Source organism: Falco cherrug, chromosome 3 (assembly GCF_023634085.1).
Source record: "Falco cherrug isolate bFalChe1 chromosome 3, bFalChe1.pri, whole genome shotgun sequence".
Lineage (NCBI taxonomy): Eukaryota > Metazoa > Chordata > Aves > Falconiformes > Falconidae > Falco > Falco cherrug.
In genome coordinates, this window is record NC_073699.1 from 121,507,525 (window position 1) to 121,531,929 (window position 24,405).

The 24,405-nt window shown below is 45.0% G+C and overlaps 1 protein-coding gene across 10 annotated transcripts in view; it reads right to left on the reverse strand.

Annotated features, from left to right (window-relative positions):
• Positions 1-24,405, reverse strand: part of HIVEP3 (HIVEP zinc finger 3) — a 114,148-nt gene that overhangs the window by 17,583 nt on the left and 72,160 nt on the right. For all 10 annotated transcript variants that reach the window (XR_008731329.1, XM_055704662.1, XM_055704659.1 and 7 more), the window contains one exon: positions 6,229-6,404. Coding sequence is in view for 9 of the 10 variants with exons in the window: in XM_055704662.1 (XP_055560637.1) it covers positions 6,229-6,404 (176 nt within the window). In the remaining variant the exon portion in view is untranslated. The remainder of the gene's footprint in view (positions 1-6,228; positions 6,405-24,405) is intronic.

A 24,405-nucleotide genomic window follows, 5' to 3' on the forward strand; every position in this document is an offset into this window, starting at 1 on the left:
CCTCCTCGCTGTCCCAGCTCCAGCGCTGCTCGCAGCGAACATGCGCTCTCCCTTTTGCTGCTGCAGGACTTGGGCAGCCACGGGGAGCCCAGCTGGTGCAGCGGCAGGCTGCAGCTCCCTGCCCATCGCTTCACTGCGCCTCTGCTTTGACTCAGCTCCACCCTGGGCAATGGTTCGAGTTGACAGGCTCTGCCAGAAGCCATCAGTGTCACTTCCTTTTTAATTTTCTTTCACTGGAGGCAACTGTCCTTGTGCAAGGCAAGGCCATGGCTTCTCCCCTCCCTTCCCCACGCTGGCTGCCTGCACAGGCTGAGCTGGAAGGCACTGCACAGACAGTGCCACCCACCCACCCCCCATCCCACTTTGCAAATGAGCTTATGCAAAATACCAAAGGACCAGTTCATTGCAAGTGTTGCTTTCTTTTGCCTTCTACTTTTTTCTGCTCTGCTTTCCATCTTCCATTCCCATTTGATGAGATAAGGTAACACCCACACGCGCTGATGAACAAAGTAAGCCTGCAGAGCTCTCGGTGCAAATCCCCAGGTGCAGTCTATCCATGTACAGCACCCTGCCTGCACACCAAGAAGCAATGCCAGCAAAGTAGAGATGCTGCTGTCCTTTCAGAGAAGGGAGACTCAGCGGGCCAGATTCTCATCTGACCTAAGTTTGCATCATTTTAAGGCAGTTAAAAGCTTGAGGCTTGTTTACTCCAGTTGAGAAGCTGAGTTACCATCTTGGGAGCAATTTGGAGGACAAGGATATCAATCTTATCAGGGTTCTTTCTACAGTTTGTGGTTTCAGACCCCTCAATTAATGCTGGCAGGATTAAATGTTAAAGTCCTTCAACAAATTTCCAGTAAAATCAACACGACTTTGCCTAAGTAAAAGCTGGGTATGAGTCCTACAAGGAAAGACTTGCAGCTACTTGTCTTACAGAGTTCCGGCTCCCATCTGAAACACCCCACACACTCCCAAACCAGCCTCAGTCCCACACAGCACTGCTTCCTTGGGAACAGTGGGAAAAATGCATGTGAAGGAGCAAGAGAGAAACTACCAGGTAGAGAAGCTGGATTTAGATAACAGAAGAGTTATACTGATTCCTAAGCAGGTAAGTGGTCCTCTTTAAGGATTATATACCAAAAAGTTCCCAGATTTGAAATAAACTGGCTGTATCTAAATAAATTCAGGAACCAGTGGAAATTGTGACCCCAGCCCAGTTATTGCTGCACTGGAGGAGTCTGTACAGCATCAGCACAGCGCTCGCATTACACCTGCTTATAACTATGTATTACCAGCTGCTAAAGCTCTTCTGCTATTGTGAGGTCTTATTCTGGACTTAAAACAGCTTAAATACTTGTGTTGTTTTGAAAGCTAAAACTCTAGTGTTCCAAAAGCACTTAAAGCAGCTTAATAGGGACTAGAAGTGATTTCCCTGTTAAAGAGGGAAATTAATTTTTCAGAATATCCATTATTGTATTTTAAAGGTGGCAGAGTTAAAGCAAAATGTAGGCAACAGAAACATTAAGATTCCTGGGGAAATTATCCTGTCTGTATAGGGCATACACCCTGCTTTCTATTTCTTCTTTTAAATGTGAACAATTTAACCACAACAACAACAAAAAAACCCCAACAAATGATCAACTGTATGATCTCAGCATCCAAGGCGACATTTTGATACAAACATTCACAGCTTTCCAGGACGTTTTTCACAGCTTTTCCAGGACAGATTTCCAGGTACTTTCATACTCCTCTTTTAAAATAACAGTCAAGGAGAGCAACAGCTGCCCTGTAACTAGCAAACTCCCATTTTGCTGTGAGATGCACTCACACATAGAGAACCAGCCACAGGCCAGTACTTTTCATCCCAGATAAACCCTTGAAATAGGTTTTATGTGTGACTTAAGTAATGTGCAGGCCTTGATTTAGGTCTCAGCAAGGAGGTAATGTTCCCAAGTGAGACTCTATGAAAAGAAAAGATTTAATTTATGTAATTTATTAGGCAAAAGATTTCAGTTCTAAAAAAAATAATATTTATTATCTTTCATACTTACTGACTTAAAGATTAAAGGAGAAAACCTGAACATCTAGGCTGCCTGCCTGTAATGATGCAGGCTATAAAATAGTACCCATCTTCTGATGAAGCCTATCAGCTTGTATTGACTGAAAACTAATCTTCCAGAAAGGTACCCAGGCTGGATTTGCAGATTTCAAAACACAGAGAATTAGCATAATTCCCATTGAGGCTTGGGCTGAGACTTAATAGCTGCACTGTTTAAAAAAATAACAGCTAATATTTCACTTGATTTTGCCAGTCTCTTACTTCCAGCCCTTGTTTCTATTTTTTTACCTTTCCCTGGTAAGCTGAAAAGCCCTTTTACTCACAGCGTTTTGTTTCATCTCCTGTCTGGGCCACTGGGACATTTTCTGATCCCAGCAACACGTCTCACGCCCCATTGTGTAAGGGAGCAGGCAGCAAATTCCTGAGGATAACTGTCCCCATCCCATCGGAGGTTTGTGACACCCTGAGAAGCAGGGGGACCAAAGCCTCCTCCCAGCAGTGGCTCCACAGGGATGCTCGAAGCCTTTCCCTCCTCCCAGCCTCTAAGGAAGGGCCCTAGCACACACAGGGTGCAGGGACATTTTGCAAATCTATATATCCATCTGCCCTGCTATAATAGCAGTTCATTCTTTCGGAGCTTTCCGCCAGTTGGACCTGCTATGTAGTTTCCAGAGGAGGCTTAGCAGAGCGCTGAGTCTGCTAGAGCAGTAATAATAATAAACTGTGCAGCTATACCCTTGCCTTTAAGGGCTGAGGGGGTAATGCCTTTAATATATTAACATGTTCAATAACCTCAGTGCCTGTCATGTGCTGATTTAAGGAACTGCAAACTAATTTATTAAAGGAAGACTATGGCTGAGGACATGAAGAAGTCTGGTGTCTGGAAACTGTGAGTGGACTAGACTATCAAATGGGTATCTCCAGCCAACAGGCACTGATGTCCTTTACACAAGCACCTTTTAAATTAATATGCAGCTCCTTGTCCCTTCTGACCTCCCAGCAAAGGCAGCGGCATCGACACAGCAAGCTGCTCCACATGCTTTGCCCAGAAGTTTTAAAGAAATCTTAAGCAATCAGGACGTGAGAGTCTGATGTAAGCCTGAACGAGAACAGAAAATAGCTGTGGAAAAGGATCATGTCTGCACAGGAGGGGAATGAATGTGTCAACACTGACCCACATCCCCACATGACCCAAGAGAAGGAGTGCAGGGGGGGCTGCCCTTCCCTCGGGGGGCTGGAGATGAGTGACAAAGGAAGGCTGGCAGTCCCTGTGTCCCCTCCGGGATGGTGCTCAAGGGAAAAGCTCCCCCTGACCTTTCTGAAAGGGTGAATTGTTAAGACTGCAACTTTTTCTTCATTTCCTTCCTGGTAAGAAAACAATGAAGAAGCTGCTTAACTTCTCCGAAACAACCTCTTGGAGGCCACGGTAACACAGCCCCCAGGAGAGCGCTACTGCAGTAGAGGCAGCAACACCTCATTAAAGAGGCACATTTATATCTGGTCCAGAAACGTAAAATCAAATAAATCTTTACAAACCAAATTTCCAAGACTGCTGTTTCCATCAGCTAAGTGAGCATACAAAAATCTCATGGATTTGCTTTAAAATAATAATAACGATTTAAAAAAATCCCTTACAGTTCTATAACCCAAAGGAACAGCTTTGCTTACACTGACAGAAATGCACAAAAAGCAGACAAGCAGTGTAATTAGTGGAAAGAGGAAAATACTTAAAGCTCTTCCTTTTACAAAAATTCTCCAGGTTCTTGGAACACAGATACGGATTTTCTGGGGCGGGGAGGGAGACATTTTAACCAGATAAAGATCCTCATCAAACATCATAATAAAAAACATTTCACCGCTTCCAGCCTACTTGAGAGTTTAGAGCATTAGATCATGCTGGAGAGATCTACCACAGCCAAAATGAAGACAGCTCCACAGATAGCCCCCTTGAGTTTACTTTAAAGGCTAAAATTAACTTTGGAAAGCGGATTTCTAAAGAGCTTCAACTCAGCTTATATTTTTGCAAGTGCAGTCCGGTAGCAAGAGCTCCAGTTTCTCCATTCTGCAATTAAATGTGGTCGCAAAACTGCACACAGGGAAGGAGGATCCTCATGAATCAGGGTACAAATAAACTTATTCTAGACGTCTGCAAAACAAGCTGTGAAACATCCAGTTCTGCAAACCTCCGGTTCACACTCCATCACCAACAGCAATGATTCTGTAACTGGCCTTTAACTGATGATTTTATCAGCACACAAGGCTGATCTTTTCCTCACTTCCCAGTAACTGTTCCAGAGGTCCTTGTGTCTCCATCAGCAAAGCAAAGAGCTTTTACTCAAGTGCTGCAAAGTTACGCGGCATATGAGCATGCCCACAGGACACAGCCAGGGCTCTGACTGTCACAGCCAGGGCTCCCACTGTCCCCTCCCCTTCCAGCGAAGAGCCATTTCCATGCAATTCCAAATTACCATCATGCAACTATTTGTCCTGAAATCACTGATCCCAGGAAGTTCTGTCCCCTCATGCATCCACAGGCAAATGGATAGTTTTGCATACAAACCCCCATACTGGGCTGTTTTTCTGAAGGAAGCATTTCCATGCTGCCTTCCTCATGCAAGTCTCTGCAAAGTTAAAGAAGGGAAGCCCCTTGGAGGCAAGCATCTATTTGCAGTGTGCAATCGGCACCGTCAGCGCTGCCGGTTTGTGTGCTTCAAGGGAGCAGAGATGAAGAGCAAAGCAGCTAGAGACATGGTGAAAAGGATGGCTTGATCACAGCATCCTGAATAAAAGCCTAACAGAAGCATGGTGGAAAGAAAGGTGAAGAGATGGAAGAGGCTGAATGGATTCACCTCTCAAAGGAAAACTTCAGAACAAAGTAACAAAAGCAAGAGGGAAAGAGAAAGAAAATGGATCAGAAATAGCTCCAGGCTGGGAGGGAAAGAACCGTCGCTCGGATCAGCTGCATGTCTCTGATGAGAATTTAGCCTCAAATTTGGTATCACTTCCCCATGCTCCCATATACCCAGTGATTGCCAACATGTCTTTGCCCAGAAATCACCCACCAGCTTTACCAACAAAGCCACCAGCTCCAGGCATCGCTCAGCCTGAATCACCCGGTGTCGGGGTCACTTGTCTGGCACGGACATGCCCTTCATTGGGACTGCCAGGCAAGCAGCCCTGCTGCGGTTCACGCAGCGCACGGTGCCTCCTCCCCACACCCACACTGCGCCAATTTCTTGCATAGCACCGTTTTGGGGGTTGATGCTCTTCCTGAAAAATTAACTTTCCCAGCTGTGTCATCTTCTGAGATTTGCAATGATGGAGCTACAATAGACATTTTATATTTATGTCAAACTGTAACAGAGAAAATGAACTTGGCATTTTTATTGCAAGACTTGCTGTAACCAAAGATGGTGGGGAGAGTTGTCAAACCCATGGTGCCAGACTCTTACGGGAAGTTAAAGGGACCTGGGCACCTCTGGGACTTTTGAAAACTACCCACAGTCTCTTGGAAGAAACTTTTTTTTTCAATGTGGTTTTGCATGCTCCTGACAGAGTTCACTCGCACACTCACTGAGGCAATGATGAAGGTCGCTTGCAAAGAATATCCGGTGCTAATGAGGTTGTGGATCATTAATGACTAGATGTCCTGGAATGGAGATCTTTAGAGAAAGAAGTCTGTTGATATGATATAGAAAATGTCAAAGCGACATGCAGCTGCGAAGGATGGAAATGTGCAGCGCAAACAGATCTTGAGAGCACTAGCATAAAAAGCCACCCAAAGACTGTCTCCAGGTGCTTGGTCAGGAATGTGCCTGTACCCAGGAGCTCCTGCTCTCACTTTGGGGTGGTTTGGTTTATAAATCCCTGCCAATGAAGCTGTATTCCAGGATCATTCCCTTTAAGAAGCTCAAATCGGATGGTGCAGATGCTCTGCTGCAGACTGGCACATGCAGCCAGTGCTCTCCACCACAACACACATCAACTTAACGCATGACTGGTCCTCTTCGGAACATTTCAGCCAATTTAAGACTCCCTCATCCCCCTCCCTCTGACTCCTGGGATTTTCCAGACCCTGGGAAGGCTTTCCCTTCCCCTTCACCAGTGCCCCCAAGAAGGCTTGTAAGTCAAATACTAAGCAGAGGAGCTAGGAGCTGTCTGTCTCTTACCTTTGGTTTTAAAAGCAAAGTTACAGTACTTGCAGACATATGGCCTGACGTCTGTGTGCGTGCGAATGTGTTTCTTCAGCATGCTGGGTTTCTTGCAGCGAATTCCACACTCCTCACATACATACTTCCCTCTTCCACGGCCTCGCACATACACATACTCTTCGTTTGATTTGTACCTATGAGCAACAGGTGTCATGGTAAAAAAAAAAAAAAAAAAAAAAAAAAGAAGATTCCCACCTCAAAAGTAGTCACAACTTTCCTGGATTAATTCAGCATGTTATTGACACCACCAGCCTCATTTACCATTTGCTAGCTCTGGGTAATTAGGCTAAATTCAAAATATCTTCCAAAGCTTTTGCCTAGATGCCTGCTTCCTTGTCTGGGTTTGTCCTCGTGTCCTGCATCTGCTTCTTTGTACAGACAAATAGCCCAAAGTCTGAGACAAGTCACAAAGCCACCCAAATGTCCTGAATTTCCCCATCCTCAAACACCAACCAATGCACTCAGAATAGTCTGAATAAGATATGTCACAGTCCAGCCTGGTTGCCTGAACCATCTCTCTCAGCTTATACTGTGTTTCAAAATATGCACGGTCTGTCACCGCACTATGCAAAGTATTGAGAAAATACACCCTGAGCCTCCTGCAGCACAGCCTTTCCCCCCACTGGGGCAACAGCGAGAGCCATCTGAGAAGGCTGTGATGCCACACTGCAAGCTGTGGTCCCTGCACAGACTCCTGCTAGAATGAGACACCCAGAATGGACACAAAGAGAAGAAAATACCAATTTTTAAAACTATGTTGTGCTAGTACTAAATGTAAGCACCACAGACATCAGGCTCTTTAATACATGGTTCAATACCTCACTTAGGTTTACCCAAGAGAATGAGATTGGTCATCCTTCCTTCACACTGTGTATTCATTTATTTTCTGTCCCTGCATTAGTGCATAGGGAAGGCTATGTCATGGGGGTTTGAAAAATAATTCTAAGACTGAGACAAATCATTTAGCCTCCTGCCATTTAGCAAATGGAGTCTGCAATTTCCTGTACTTGCAGCACAAGAAGAATAAGGTACCACGAAATTGGTCCCCTCAGATTTTTAAGAGGCCAAATTTTTGAAGTGTGGTACTTTTTGCAACTCATTTTTCTATCCAGTATGAATTATCTCTGGTCTTTAGAAATCTCCAAACATCCAAGCATCTTAATAGGGGATCCGAAGACACAACACCATCAGTCACATCTTCCCAATAAAGCCTTTTCCAAACCAGAATGTTGAGAAAACAGCAGACTGAAGAGAAACTGGATACAAACAGCAGCACTAGGAATAGCTTGAGCACTTAAGTAAGTGAAGATATAGTGCATTCTAAAAAAATACGTATTTATAATGAAAAAAAAAATAATTTAAAACTGAGTAAAATATACAAAAAGGACATGAATCCAGCCCTGAAGTGCTAGGATAATGGCATGGCCTGTACAGGATGCATCCAAGAAAATACATCCCCGTTACCCCCAAGTGTGGATTTAAAAGCAGGTAGGTCACTGCACGACCCCCTTGATCTACCCCCTCCCAGGCAGAATGCACATGCCCTTAACCCCGTATTGTTTCTTTCATTTAGGAAGCATACAGGGAATTTCAGTTCCACGTGAGTGTTTGGGGGACCTACTACACGTGATGTTCAGAATGGTCTGCCTGGGTGTCACCTGGTAGGTGGGAGTTCTGGGCTAAACCCCTCCTCTCTGCCAAGTCCTGGCCTCTCTGCCTCAAGGTCTTTTCTGTAACGGGCAGGCTGAGCCACTTCTCTGCTTCATAGGAGACATGTGAGCAGATGCTTAAAAGGTGATGAGCTGCCCATGCGCTAAGGTGATGAGGTCACAGATCTCCCACGCAGGTTCAGACATAGGCTAGAGAAGAGAGGGAAAACGGGTGTCTTGATAGCCCCAGTCTAGCCTGAAATACCAGTAGCAGCACCAGCAAACCCAGGTCTTGGTGTGCATGGCTACACGTGGGGGGAACAGCTTCCACTTCTGTCTTTCAGTATCAGCAGTTCTCCAGACCATAACCAGGGTCAGCTGGTAGCCCAGATACTCTATTCTGCCTCTTGTAACTGAAGCCACAGCAATGCCATCTACCCTGCGCCTTCCCCCCCACCTCCACCCCAGCAAAACCCCTATACCAAAACCCTTTCATCACGAGGTTCTCACTATTTGGCCAGAGGGGCCTGAGCTGGAGAGCACACACTGATGGCCAGCCTCCCCCCCAGGCGAGTCCAGCTCTCCCCATCTAGCCCTGCAGACACCAGGGCAGACAAAACTAATGGTTAGGGATGGCCAGTGTCCCTTCCTCAGTCAGTGACTTAACGCTAAAGCCACAAAAGGAGCAAAGGGAGGTCAGGAATCCTGATTCCTCTCCTTCTGTTCAAATTTATATTTGAAGCTTCCTTCTTGCCCTCCTTTCTTTCTGTCATTGTGCTGGTAATCACCTTGCCGTTTAAAAACTGAAATTGCTCCTTTATCAGCCTTGTACTTGCACTACCCACAAATACACTCTCACATGGAAATCTCTAAGCAAGTTCTTTGTGTCCAACAGTCCCTTCAGCCTCATTAAAACTATCGGGGCTGGCTTTTCCTGGATAAAAAGGGACACGTGATTTGATCTGAAATTAGACATTGCAGTTTATCTGATGCTCTGTGAGACTGAGCCATCCTTCAACACAGATATTTTTCTACAGCTCCCTGAGATGGTGTGTGAAACACACGGGGAGGGGAGAGAAAGAGAAAAAGAAAGGTAACTTAAATACCAAAACAAACAAGAAGAAAGCAAGGGAGGTGACACTTCCATAACATAGAGAAGGCTGCTGCAAATGCCATCTGTCTACACTGAAGGCTATAGTATGTTTATGGAGGTAATTACTTCCGTATGACACTGGTTTCTCTGTGGATCCAATAGGCTCATATGATTTGCCTCAGGAAGACAAATCAGTGACAGCTCACTTCATGTGAAGACAAAGGATCTTCCTGCTCCATAACGTTTGCTGTAACCAGATCCCTTTAATATCCACAGTTGGAGTCTGTGTCAGCAAATCTGGGCTTCTCTGCCAGAGCACTGTGGAATTCATAACCCTGTAGTTAGCAACTTACACCTCCTACAGACTCACAGCTCCCATCTAACACCGAGATGATCTGAAACCCAGGGAGCTAACTGGTCATTACAAGCTTGGAGACTAATTCAGGAAATAGTCCTTTCAAACAAACACACAAAAAGATACAAATTCAGTTATTTGATGCTTTTTTGAAAGGTTATTTGCTGGGTTTTGCTAGCAAATGCCTGTGTTGAATATCACACAACCACCACAAATGCTTTTCAGAACCAGAGGAGCTGGCGCAGCCATGGCAGCATGAGAGGACCCGCAGGCAGTGCCAGGTTCAGCTGTACGGCCCCAAACCAGTCACTGCTGTCAGGAGCCACAGGGAACGCAGCAACGGGAAAACATGAACCTTGAGAAAGCTTTGTCTCCACTTTTTCCCTTACACCTAGTTGAAACCTAAACCCATGAAGCATTTATTCCTTTGCAGGCTTTAGCAGGCTTAGTTCTTAATATCTGCTGGTACAAATACCTGGCTATCCTTTTTAGCCACAGACACTTCTTTTTCTTCTTTTTTTTTTTTTTTTTTTTCCCCTCTCAGTGCTGTGAGCACATCCAAAATCTTCCTGTGGCTGAAAACCACACAATAAAACCTTGGAGAGAGGAGGGGGAAGGAAGTTTGGTGGTTCACAGGCAGGAAGGGAGAGCAGGTTTCTGGGGGACTTACTGCTTCACTGAGACACAGTCGGACTGAATCACCCCTTCTCTCCTGCTTTCTCCAACCCCCTGGAGTTTTCCTTGCCCTGCAAAGTCTCTGCCGATGTGACCTTGTTGGTCACAGCCTCACCGCAGCAGCTGCACTTACATTCTCTGCCAGTCACATGGAGGCAGCCTGATTTTATGAATTTCCAGAATCTGGAGCCTGACAATATATTATGGTAAAGAACATCTCTGGTTAGTTTTGCAGCAACTGAACAAGTATTTCCTCAACTGGTTTTCACATTTGTTAAACTCACTTGTTTGCTTTTTGGATTTCTGGTGCACAGTAACAGGAATCAGATATCTGAACCCTTTCCTGAGCTGCTGCATTTAGTTCAGAGTCAAGTGAACTGAGTAGCTCCGGTTGTTGCCTTCGGTGTAAGTCTTCTGGATTTAGTGATGGCACATTTGATCTGTCATCAGGATGACCACTCATCTGGCCTGGCTAAATCTTTCAGAAGTTCCTGACAGTCTGCCCTGGCATTAACTAATCTAATTTATGTTTTATGCCACCCGCAAAATTTGCCAGATTGCTGATAAATGCGTAACTACTATAATGTCACTATCACTAGTAAGTTTGTTGCCTTTCTCACAGCTCCCTACTAGATGATTAGACCACTTCTTCCACGGTGACACCTGAATCCCCGCTCTGAAACAGCATGTGCAGTGTAAGTCCTTCATCTCACCCGCTGCAGACCTTAGGGAAACAGGGGGTGGGAGACCCTGCAAGACTGCAGCTGACATTGAGGACCACCACATGCAGAGGTGTGTCCTAAGGGCCAGACAGTATGAAATCTCCCTTAACTCAAGCCAAGCTGCAGCAGAACAAACAGAAGGATCTCTTTACAAAATTCAGACCAGACAATGTCATTTCCAGCTTTCTAAAATCATCATAAAACCTTCTAGCATCCCCATTTACCAGACAGGGATATTGCACCAAGACAAACAAAAAAATTCCAAAGAATGACATTGCAAGACAGAGAAAGAGCTGGGTATGGATATGGGAGGACCTGGCACAGAAATTCCCTCCTCCTTGCCTGAAGTAATGGATCTTTTGCAAACAGCACTTGCCAGTCTCCAGTGAAGCTGCAGAAGAGCCTGAGCTGAATGTGATCCCACCACCCTAACTGGACATATGCAAAGAGGCCTGGTGTGAAGGTGTTTCTATGAACATCATTCTGCCCCTGAATTAGGTATCAGCAGCTAAAATAAGATTTAACATTGGAAGAATTACACTATGCTAGATGACCAGCTCACAGGCAGCAAACCCCGGGGCCTTCTGCTTGGTAAGATGTCGGGGCCGGACCATCTCCCGCCGCAGGCACAGCACAGTGCCTGGAGCAAGGGGACCCTCATTTTGAGTGGGCTCCGATTCAGGTAACAGATGGGGATTGATCCAAAGACAAGTAGCTGGCTTGTACTAATGGGGAATCTCACAGAGGCCGAGGGGTATTACATCTGTTAATCAGCAACACATACTGCTGGCATGGGACGAGCGCCTGGCAGCCGCTGCTCCCACCCCCACGTGCTGCAATGCCTCCAGTGCATGGGGCTCTTTGCTGATGCAGAGGAGCTGGATGGATGTGCCCTATCACAAATCTTCCCTCTGATCGCTGATAGCGGATGATTAAATATTACCAGCACGGCTCCCTTTCAGGACTCCCTCACACATCTCAGGTCCATGGCTGCTTGGGGCTGCAGGGTGGAAGGGGGAAGTGGGGAGACACCATGACAGACGCACTGACCGCAGGTGCTTGGTGTCTGATCGGAAACCCTGCGGCTTTGCCAATGTCTTTTCCACACAAGGAGCAACAAGAAATACATGAAAACCAGCACATCTTCTCCCCAAGCTTCTGCGACCGTTTCAAGTTTGTTCATAGAATCATGGAATCATTTAGGTTGGAAAAGACCTTTGAGATGATTGAGGCCAACCGTTACCCCAGCACTGCCGAGCCCACCACCAACCCATGTCTCCAAGTGCCACATCTACATCACTTTTAAACACCCCCAGGGATGGTGACTCCTTGCCTTCCCTGGGCAGCCTGTGCCAGTGCTTGACAACCCTTTTGGTGAAGAAATTTTTCCATTTTGGGGGAAAAATGCTGACTTGACTTGTTTTTAAAAATTTGGAACGCTTCATTTGATGCACTGGGCTTTTAATGTTTTAGAGGCACAACTCAAAGATTTTGAACATATCCAGGATTTTTTTGGTCTTATGAGTGCTAATGTGGCTCAAGCTTCTCATCCTAAATATTCCCCCAACAAATATGTTAACACAGAATTAATAAAACATTATTACCCAGTAGCAGTTAGATTGTCTTTTAGTTACTAACTACTTAATTTTTGGCTAGTAATATAGGAATTTTCTGTTTGGAGTAGAAATTTGCAAAGATAAATTATAATATGGCACTCTTAAAGGAGCTTAACAGCTTATTTAAGTGTACATATCATTTAGGAGTTCAGAAGGAGCAAGTGATAAATACTCTCATTTTATCTCCTGCCAAAATCTCATCTGTACCAGGAAAACCAATCATCCCTCCAGTAAATGGAATTCACAGAATCTCAAACATGCACCTCCTGACTTGCACCAGCAATGGTGTGGCCAGCAGGACCAGGGCAGTGCCCGTGTCCCCCGTCACCCCCGCCCCCCCGCTCGGCGCTGCGGGGCCGCCCCGCGCCCCTGGGCTCAGCGTTGGGCCCCTCACGGGCAGAGGGACGCAGAGGGGCTGGAGCGTGTCCAGAGCCGGGCAGGGGGCTGAGGGGGTGTGGGGTGGCTGGGGGAGCTGGGGGGGGTCGGCCTGGAGAGGTGGGGGCACGGGGGCCCTGGTCGCTCCCTACAGCTCCCGGACAGGAGGGTGTAGGAAGGGGGGGTCGGTCTCCTCCCAGCCGACAAGTGACAGGACAAGGGGAAACGGGCTCAGGCTGCGCCGGGGCGGTCAGATTGGGTGTTGGGAAACATTTCTTCACCGAGGGGGCGGCCAGGCACTGGCACAGGCTGCCCAGGGAGATGGGGGGGTCACTGTCCCTGGGGGTGCTGAAAAAACACATAGATGTGGCACTTGGGGACATAATTTAGTGGTGGGCTCGAGAGTGTTGTGTTAACGGTTGGATTTGATGATCTCAAAGGTTTTTCCAACTCAAATGATTCCATGATACTCTGAGCACTGAATATTGTTATTTCTGCATCAAGTCCTATCAATAACAGATCATACTTTTTCAAAGAAACCCTTTAAATCATTTTGCACAGGAACATCTCTAGCCTCACCAAAGAGCAGCACCTCAACGAGGAAGATGTTGCTTATGATCATCCAGTCTGCTTAGGTAAAAAGAGGGATGATCAAAGACCCACCAGCTTTCTTGCATGTAAACCCCCTGCGTGCTGGGTGCCACGGGATGAGGCACTTCCCGGGGGACAGGAGCACTACTCATACAGTCACTACTCGTACAGTCATTACTCGTACAGTCACTAGCACACATAAAGCACCAGACAGCATGTCTGCCAGCATGGAAACCTGTACTCCTTGGCAGCGTGGGTGTCCCACTGAGCAAGATGTCCCCTTGGCTTGCCAGCAATGCCGATCACCACAGCTGCAAAATGGACATCAATTCAGCAAAAGACTCTAAAGGCAACTTCAGGAATAAATGCATCCTGGTCATTTTTCTCTCTGCGGGAATCTAAGCCTAGATAGGAGGAAGAGGAATTTTGTGGCACTGCAAAAGAAAAAGATCATACAGGACAGCTCAGGCCTAAGTTACTCTTTCTGCTTTTTATAATATCCTTGGTGGGTCTTCACAGCTCAGATTTTACCTAAGGCAATTTTCCACATTTCTTTGAATGGGAAGCAATAAAGTGGGTGTATCCCCACAGTGTGCTCCTTGCGATCACAGCTCTGTCAGCACGACCTCAGTGGCACTGGGGCTGCGTGGGACAAGCCAGCTGCTTCAGAAGTGATGCTAGCACTATGGGTGGTCAAGGCACTGTCCAAAAGCAGATCAGTGATTCTCCAGGCTTCCAACAAAACATGAACACTGGCAGAGCCCATATATCATTGAAAAAAGCCACAGGAGTTGCTTCCTATAGCACTGCCCTGTGACAAGGCAGCCAGACCACCAGGACATGGGGAGGTCAATGTAGAAACATCAAGTCAAAGGAAGCTTCTCTTGATGTGATCACATCTAGGACACTGTGTCCAGGTTTTTGGGTTTTGAAGTCTGAATGATGCTAGCAAACCGGAACAAATGGAAGGGAAACAGCATCTCTGGTGAAGGAGATGGGTGCAAAGATGAATTTGAGAGGAAAGTGTACCAAAAGTGAGCAATTTAAACATCATATCGAACCACAGGCAGTAAAATGTCTAGGGAGGCTAATGGTCTGGAAAGACGTACGTCATAGTCAGGATGAAAAGACATTTAATATTGACAGTTATCCCAAGAACCACAGAGTAAAACCAAAAAGTGGAAAATTTAAGCTACATACGAAAAAAAGATGTCCAATGTCTTCAAGTATATTTACCCTGCACAAAGCCGTGGCATGAATTTAAGCAGTATAACACCTCCTGCATGTTCAGCCTTTAAAGCACCTTTCACTGGACACAGCTTCTTGCTGTAAATTCACTGGTAGAGCTGACACAAATGCTGACACCTCTGTAAAACACACAGAGCATCTCCAGAGGTAGACAAACAGCCAGAGTGAGAGCAATACAGAAAATATGCATAAACAACCCAAATCCACACAAGAAGCTTTTACTAGCATAAAAACACAGGCCAGAGAATGACTTTTAATGGCATTTCTCCATCAGCAAAAGCAAATCCTTTTGCCTATAGAGCCTATTTTGATTGAAGAAGTGTTGTGGGCTACAGGGAGAAGAGCATTTGGGAGTGTGCGAGCTGGTCTGTGGTGGGAGGACTGCTCCACTGACAGCTGTAGCTGATCCCTGATCCTGAAGCTGGCCCTCCAGCAGCGTCGTATGTCCAAAACAGACCACAGGACTTCCTTCAATTAAATTAATCCAACAGAGAGCAAGCACAATACCAGCAAATGTTGTACATGGAAATAAAACTGCAAAAGCAGTGCAGTTTTATATTACTTCTCTAAATGTTATGCTTGAGAGAAAGCTTGATTCAGCTTTGGGTTGTGGCATCAGACCTCTTCTAGTCTATTAGAAATAAAATTATGGTTATACTCATTATGGCTCTATCTGCTGTTACACAACTTCATCCTCTCTACACTTTAATCATTTAATTGCTGTTGCAAATGGCTATAAAAACACATCTATTTCAGAAAAAAAATCAATATAAATAGTACTACACTGCTTTATACAAGCTGAAAACCTGGGCTTGATTACTAAAATGCAATTAGAGATGAAATGAGACTGAAAAAATGAAAGTACATTCACTGCAAGGTGAAAGTATTTCAGTGAAAAGTGTGTGTATCGTCCCTGCCAGGTGGCCAGCTTTAGCCACCTAAGCATGAAGAAATGTGGAATTACATTGATTGTGTGCACAGGCTAATTAGTCCCTTCTGGGCTTCCCTTCCATTAAATCCAATTGCAAGAGCAGAGGAGTAATGCAAAAACTTCCACAGTCTCTCACTTCTGTTTAACAATTGGGCCATGTGTCCCTGTCCTCAGAAGATGCCAAGCAAAAGTCAAACAGTTGCTGCAGAGCACGTGCAATCTACACACCTCATCCCACCACCACAGTGGCATAAAACAGGGAAGAAAAAAGAAAGTCATTAGCTGCTGCAGTGTTTTGCAATGACAGGGCCAGGATGGCAGCATCACAAAGCATCATGACTGCCTTCCACCTCTACATGTCCATTTCTGAAGATTTCCCTCTACGCTGTTAGAATAAATTAATGCTGTATGACTGCTAACGCAAGGCTGGGCTTTTTTTCCCAGCACCAGCCAAACAGGTTGGGTCACGACACAAAAGTCCACATGGATACACATGCACACTGTTCCCAGGGCACTGCTCCAGCACCACCTTTCCCTTTTGAAGATCACATACAAATAGAATAAAATACTGGATTAAAAAAAAACAACAACAAAAAAAACCAACAAAAAAACCCAACAACAACAAAAAAACCACCACAAAACCAACAAAAACAACCACCACAAACTCATACAGCTGATTCATAAAATATTCATAGAGAAAGTCTAGCATGGAAATCCCCATAGATGACCTGTCTCAATCCCATTTCTTCCTCCTCCACCCCCATCAGAACTGATTAAACAATTTCCAGAGAATCTGACATTAATGACTCTGTCTGACTGATTCTCGTCTGACACAGATACTTCTTGTTCCCAAAACAGCTCTTTCTGCAACTATTTTTCTAAGTGCTATGAACAAGTCTGGATGCCATTGCTGGTTTAATTATAGGTTGCCATCCTGGCCTTCTGTTGCTTGCCATGTCAAGGAGGAAGGGCTATGTTTAATGGCCTTAATCCAGTGCTTTGTTTCTCGGTACTGACTGCACTCCCTTCAGTACCTGTATTTTTGGAGGCATGTTAGGGTCTGTAACACTTGTTAGTCCTCAACAGATCATCAAATTCTTGAAGAAACTCTTTTGGATTGAGATCAGTTAAAACTCAAGAATTATTTCAAACTGCACTGAGGCTGTGGAACAGAAATATCCACTCTAAGAAGCAAGTGCCTACATCAAAATACTCTGCCCACTACTCTTGCTGTATGGTCATTAGCTCCAGGATCTATAGGGGGGATCAAGCTCTATTTTGAAGCTGCTACTAATATACTCTAGAGTTTATCTTAACACAGTTACAGACATTCTGAGAAATTACCGTCATGAGGATTTGGTTTCTGAGATGCATAAACATAAAAGCATTTAGTTAATCCTTTTCTGTGTGCCTGTATAAAGAACGTCCCCTTTTTGACAAAAGCACACTTTCAGGGTACACATGACTCCTCATCATTCAGGTTGGGTACCATCACGTTATATCTACCTCCACATTTATTCCAAGTAGATTTTTTTTCTACACCATTTACTGAAGGGTTGATGCTACTAGTATTTTTTACATTTACCGACTTTTTCATCTGGGAAGCATAGTTTTCAGTAGTCCGGCATAAATCCAGTCCTTTTCAAAGTCATGTCCACTCCTTATGGCAATCTTGATTTGAGCCAGCTATTAATTACATGGGTAAATACTACCAATACTTCATCTCTAATTAGTCCATTTATCAACTGCAGAAATGCACACACTACAGAATTAAGTAGATCTGTGATGTAGCAGTCAATGGAGTCTCTCAATAGACATTTTCTGGCCAAAAAAATCTGCTTTCGGGAGTGACACTTCCCTGTGATTCAGAGTTTATTCCATTTGTGGATGAATTTTCTCTGGCTTTCAATCCCCTCCTAGTCCAACTGGGTGATACAGAGGATGCTCAGCACCTCTAGGCCTGATGCATGGGCTGGTCCAGAAGATTTTATTTTTGAGTATTTCTTCCTAAAGCCGCTTGTCTCCCAGACATGGTTGTCTCCTCCTTGAGTTCTCTGCGTGGTGCCTGTCCATTCTGAGGGGTTCACGGTGCTCTGCTTGCTCCATTTTTGACCCAGGTCTAGTTTTTGCCAGACGCCATGTCATTAAGATGCAGCACAGGGGAGCGCTGTTATCAGACTGGCCCCCATTACCTAACACAAGTCAAGGTGAAACAAGCTTAATATTCCTGCCATGGGACAGGGTGAGTAACCATTGACTCCAGTGACTATGCTACAGAAATGCATTTTCTTTTCTGTCAACACCTCTGATACAAGCCTTCTTGTTCTCCAGCCTATTAGAAATGCATAAATATCCCATTTACAACTTATACCTCAAAGGAACACACCTCTGTGTCTTTGAGACAGGTATAGAAAAAAATCACTGCTGCCTCTGTATGCTCTCCATTGCTACATCGCTTAGTTTTAAATTATTAAAAAGTGGAATTTCATCATTTCACTTGAGAAACAAACTCAACTGACACTTAACAGAAGGCTGGGTTGGAAATTTTTTCTAGTATTCTGTCCAAAATTATATTTACATTGTTTCATCCAATTATTGCTTAATCTTCTGCAAGTAATTCCTTTGCTTGCAGAGATCACTGACCTACAAATTGCACTGTCCCATTCACAGTCAATGGAATTACTGGTAGGCAAACAGGAAAAAAAAAAAAAAGAGCCATCTACTGGCTTTTACAATAAATCTGTAGTGTAGCAGCCAATTCCGTATGGTCTTTAACATAGAAAACATATTTTATATTCAGCCTGAATGCTAATTGCTTTTGTGGTGAGACTTAGAAAGATGATACCTAATGAGGTTGGTTCTTTGTTTAAAAAAAAAAGAAAAAAAAAAGCCATGATGCACGTTTTTAGACTAAAACACTGTTGTGTTAAAAAAAATGACATTTCTGCAAATAACGAAAAACAGTAATTAAGACAAACACCACACAAGGGAAATTTAACTGCATTGTTCTGCTACTGCTCTGGAGTGAGGCACTCCCAGCCCAGCTCCCCCATGTCCCGTTCCTCCTCTGTGGTGGGAAAGGGGGGTGCAGCACTGAATGGTGCATTTGAAAACCACTTTACTCTTCACTAAGAGGGACAAGAAGCAGCAAAGAAACTGAGGCCGAGATCAACAACATCCACTGTCAAGTCAAGGTTCCTAAGCTTATTTCACGTACTTGAAATGAGCCACTTGCCAACATTGCTGCAGAGCTACAAGCTGCGACATGAACAGACCAAATAAATGGCAAAGACAACCTCAGTAATAACAAGAAACACTCAGCAGTTAAAAGAATTGAACAGACCCAACTGGCTCATCGATTGCCCTTCAGCCCCAGGTTCCGAGCTTTCAGTGAACAGATGATGCCAGAGATCACCGCATCCAGGCTGGTGAGGGGAAGCATCCTGAACGAGCACCCCCCGGCAGGAGCAAGGGACTGGCCAGGGCTGCTGAAGCTTTGTGCAGGTGAGGCCATCAGCCCTACCCCGAACCGAACTGATTCCATCACACCAGACTTTAGGCATTTCTGTACTGGGTTTCATTTCACACTTTAGACAAGTCTAGGAGATGTTAAGTTCTGTTATCACATCTGCACACCAACCCTGCTTCAGGACTTAAGTGTCTTGACTCCATGCCTTATGCACTATTTCTAATTTCAGTATATATTACTAAAGAAAAAATTGTATAACTAAATCATAGAATAAAATAAATTTGCAGTTAGAGTTACAAATTCCATTAATTAGAAAACAGGAAATACCACATATAAGTTTGTCCTCTTAACCATTAGCCTTATAGGTCTGACTACAACTTAGATGACGATCTTTAAAATTTTAGTTTTAATGTTGACAAGCTTTGGAAGATATGTGATATGACATTTCCAAATTTTCATTATTTTTTGACATCAATAAATGCATTTTATTATGAACATTTCTAATCACTCAAATGGGCAATTAAGAGGCTTTTGGTATTCATTAGAGTGGACAAGCCATGAGCTACAGTCAGAGCTACAGAACCTGGTATTTTAACAGCATCGGCAACCTGAAGCCACTTCCCCTGTGAGCACCCTTGGTGCTGGTGGTATGTCCCGTCTTCAAGGAATCTTGTGTTTACTTACTGTTTGGCCAAGCCACCTACTTAACCCCCTGAGTACTCCAAGTGAGAGAAAGGAATTTCCAGCCATTCTTATTTGAGTAAAACTTGTAAAGCATTTCACAAGGTGAAGAAGAGGCATTTTCTGGTGCAGCTAACTCACTCGAGCAAATTTCAAAAACTCCCTGCAAACAACGGAGATGCTACTCCTTTCTCTCAAAGAAGGGTGCAATGTAATACAGGGGTCACTGGTTACTTCCATCTTTCCTTTACTATCAGCCAATGTTAGTAATGCTGATCATGCTACTACTCAGAAGTGCACAGACGGAATAGGAAGGACTAATTCTGCTACACAAATGAGCCACAAGAATGGCTCAGGCTAAACCCATTCACTGATGGATGTCTGCTTTGCCACATCTGTTTTCCTCTTGCTGTCTCATGGGGCTTCCTTATGTGTGAGCTTATTTCTGAAAGACTTTCTGAAAGGCTTTGGCAAGGATGCTTTTAAAGCAACCTCCTACATCTTCATTCCCACTGCTCAGTCAGTGATAGACTTGGGGAGCGTCACAGGAAGAATCCATAAGGACAAACGGAAGGGTGAAAGAAAAGAAAACTTCCTTTCAAGTCCCTTCACCTCCACCATTACATGCTGGAGATGCTCTCCTTGGGGAATGCAGTCTCCCTCTAGTTGGTGTGAGGAGGCCGCAATGCTCAGCTCTCAGTGGAGGTGTATGGGGGCATGGGAGGGGGGATGCTGTTCAGGAACTGGTTTTATCCCCATCCTTTTGTTACTTAGCAATAGAAACCCAAACACTTCTCCTCCAAGTGTAGAAGGCTTCCAGCAGCTCCAGCAAGAGCCCTGCAGGGAGTATTGAATTTTACTCACTTCTTCACCAGCAGCATGAATACCCATCCATAAACTGTTGGCACAATAAACCCTGAACATCTAAGACTGCCTGCCATTAACAATAACACAGGCCCCATCCAAGCGCGGCCTGATTATGCTTTGAAATAACAGGAATTGCCTTGATTTCAAAGAACCTTGGACATGAACCTGATATCCTGCACATTATGGAATAACTTCTTCAAGACAAATGCTTGATTTCCAAATGTCTACACAAGACAGGCCAGACAACCCTACTTCCAACCCCACATGAAGCTCCAGCAGAAGCCAGGGAGCTGATTGGAAGCAGCAGGGTGGTTTTGCAAGAGAAATGGTCCCCTTTGGGGTCTCAAGACCTTCAGAAAGACTTCAGGCAAGAAGGCAGTACGGATGGGTCTGGCAGCATCAGCCAAGTCCTTCACAGTCTCTTGCAATATGTGTTTCCCTAGTGTAACCTGTGGCTGACCTCAAGATGTCAGAGTACATCTCCTCGCTAGCAGGATCCTGGGAGGTTCCTGCCAGCTGAGGCTTCTGAGGGATGCACCTTGGCTCTGCCAGCCACTGGCTGCTGGAAGGCAAAATGGAATAGAATGGTTTCTCTGAGTCTGACACTTTCCTAAGTGAGGTCCAACTCCCCAGTGAAAGCTCTTAATAAGTAACAACAATAAATAAAAGCCTAGTAGACTAGATTTATTTCTATAGCATGGAAACTGAAGTGCCTCTGGCTATATTGAAACGTAGTAAACAAAAGCAGCTGCAGCTGCCTGCTCCATTTTTCCCCAAAGATAACAAAACCGTATACAAAGGCAGAGTGAAGACAGCCTGAGAGCCACTACTAACAAAAATAGTAAGTATCACTTTCTGGTCTGTTCTTGCCCTTATCACCACTGGGTATTGATGGTTGATGAATTTCTGATTTCCAGATATAAATACCACTGACAAAATACCCAAAGCCACTTAGGTTATTATGACATCTTGACATCCCAGAGGATCTAATGGCTTAAGCTTAGATTATGACCTACAAGAAGACCATCGCACCAACCCTCATTCTGCTCTACAGGACCTAGGGGTTGTAATTATTAATGAAATTCTGTACCTTATTCTGGTAGATAGAGAAATGCTTCAAGGAAATGTGTGCTCAGACTCATTCCAGGCCCTTAACCGTCCTTCAAACTGGATCTGACACATACTAATTTGTAAGAACTGATTAAATTATTTCCCGTTTCCTGCACCTCCTGTCTCCTGTCATGGCCAAGCAAAGAAATGAGGGCTAGTCCCAAGGAGGCCTGAGATACCATCAGTCCAACTGGACAGCAGAAACACAGCAGAACTGCATAAGAACATTTTGTCCTACCAAATGTCAGAGTGGTTCTAGCAGGTAAGAGATTCCAGATGAGCTGGAGCGAAGTGTCTCAACCCTCCAGCACACATCTGGACTAGCGGGATGAGCAGATTTTAAACCCTACTCTAATAACGACTGACTGGTGGGAAGGACCTGCATGGTGAAACAGCTGGCAAGAGGCAGTAAATCATCACTCCCACAGAATCTGTGAACACCAGGATGCTTTTAGTGTTTCTACAGCCAAAACAGGGGCCCCAATCCAACCAGCCCTCAAGCCAGTGTGAAAGCCCAGACACGGGGGCAGGCAGGGTCGCGCCAGGGCTTGCTGTGGATGGTGTGAACTGGGTCCATGTATCGTAAATGAATCATGGACCAAGTGACTGACTTCTTGCCAGCTAGGCAGCTCACTCCTCCAGCCCAGGCACTCTGAAAGGAGTTTGGTGACTACCATTCCCACTTCTGTACAAAATCCCGCATCCCTAAGGACCATCCTCCATCAGCCATGCAGTATTCAGCAAAGTTTCAACCACCCCATGGTTTTTCAGGGCCACTCACAGCAAGTTGAAAAGTGCTTCAGAAAGTGCCTCTTCCCATGTCACTGCTCCTCCCCAGGGCATCTCTAGAGTCAGAATTTCTGACTTGGCAACTGAAAAAACTTTGGCATTTCCCTCCTCTGCTGTTGCTGCAAAAACCAAGACAGCCCAGAGAGAGGGAGCTGGATCCTGCTCTCACACATAATCAGCACAACTATTTAGGCAGCTACGATCACATATACAAAGCAATTGAAGGAAACAGGGCAGCACAAGGGTAACCAGGGGTAGAGCCTTCGTTACCCATGATGATGTGTGAGGAGGTGAGCAGAGCCAAAGTTGTGCTTGCAGGACCTAGAGTTCAAAACCCTCATCTTTTAAATTGGAACTGACGCACATTAGATACCACAATTATTGAGGCAAAAATCTGGAAAACTCATAATGCTATTTTCCCATTCAATTTTCTGCAACTGAACTTAAAAAAGAAAAAAAAAAAAAGAAAAGAAACCTCACAACCCACCTCTATTTTACAGATCTGCTTTTAGCTGATGCATTAGGTAATTGCTGTGCAGAAGTTTCGGTGTACAATGATTACAGTAATAATAAAAAAGTACCATTATGCCAAGAGCAGACTCTTTTGTAGCTTAAGCAGTATTTGTGCATGCCCTAAGTAATTTCTTCAAGAAGTCCCTAAATATTCTTCAGCCAGAGATAGTCTCACTTACATCCTGATAGTTTTAGAAACAGTTTCTACAGATTCAGTTTTACAACCTCAGATAACAGTTCTGTGACACGCAAATGTTTTCATAAGCCCCAGTAGCAGAGTGGTTCTCACGGGACCATCATCCAGCACAAATGGCCAATGCAGGTCTCACTGCTCCAGCAGGGACCCCCAGCTTTTCAAGGATGCAACACTCCCCACCCCTGCAAGGCCCTGCAAGGGCTGCGGGATCGCGATGGTCCGTCTGTTCCCAGATGTTATGCCACACTTGTGGGTGAGATCAGAGACACAAGCAGCAAAGCAGCTGGCAAATGAGTAAGGCAGGGATGCAGTCCCTCAATCTCCAGGATGGAGACACACCGGCAGTCTGGATTTCTCTCCAAAGAATGTGGCGCTGGTGGGAGGAGGTGACCAGCTCCCAAGTCACTGATGGAAAATGCCATGGGTCCCGCTGCCTCCCCTGTGGGTTGAAAGGGACTGTGAAATAATCCCTCCTTGGAAAGTTTCCCATGGAATTCTCACAGAGATAACACGGAGAGAGAAAAATGTACCAGTGTTTGTGTGTGCAAACGGTGGAAGATCCTAAGGTTTGTGGGAGGGTGTTTAAACAGAAAGAAAAAAGAAAAAAAATATATGTAAAGAAGTCCCTGGAGAGCCTCAAGGTCTGCTGATGACATTGAAGGGCTTTCACTTTGAGTCTGTAGTTCAACATTCAGCCCAAAGCAGTAGTGGCTAAAAGCTGTCATGGTGTGGCGGTTTTCTGGTAGCTCGTAAGAGAAAGAAGCTGGTAACTGCAGCTGAGCTCCCGTGGATCATGTCTCTGCACTCCAGACTGGCTTCTCCCCTTCCCTTCCCAGGTCAGAATGGGTCCCCTTCAACCCTGCCAGCCCCCCTTCTGCACACAGAGGTTTTGCTCCCCAGTGCTGCAGGTCAGTACCTTGCACACATGAAAAAAGACAATTTCCCAAGACAGGAACCCTGTTATTTGTCTTAGCATGGTGCCTACAAGTCCACTATGCTGGCACTGCACGCAGAATAAAAAACTAGTTTGTACCCTACAGAGTTCCTGCCCTGAGGATATATGAAGTCACAGCAGATGGACACAGGGAGATCGCATGGGAATGGAGCAGGACAGCACTGCGATGTGCTGGAATGTCCTGGCACAGCAGCCTCGATGTTTTGGAAAAACACCATTTCTGCAGACACTTCACAGCAGAGGTGAGTCGAAGGAGGAAAAAGAAGATTGGCAGATGTTTTCAGAGAGCTCTTTCCAGCA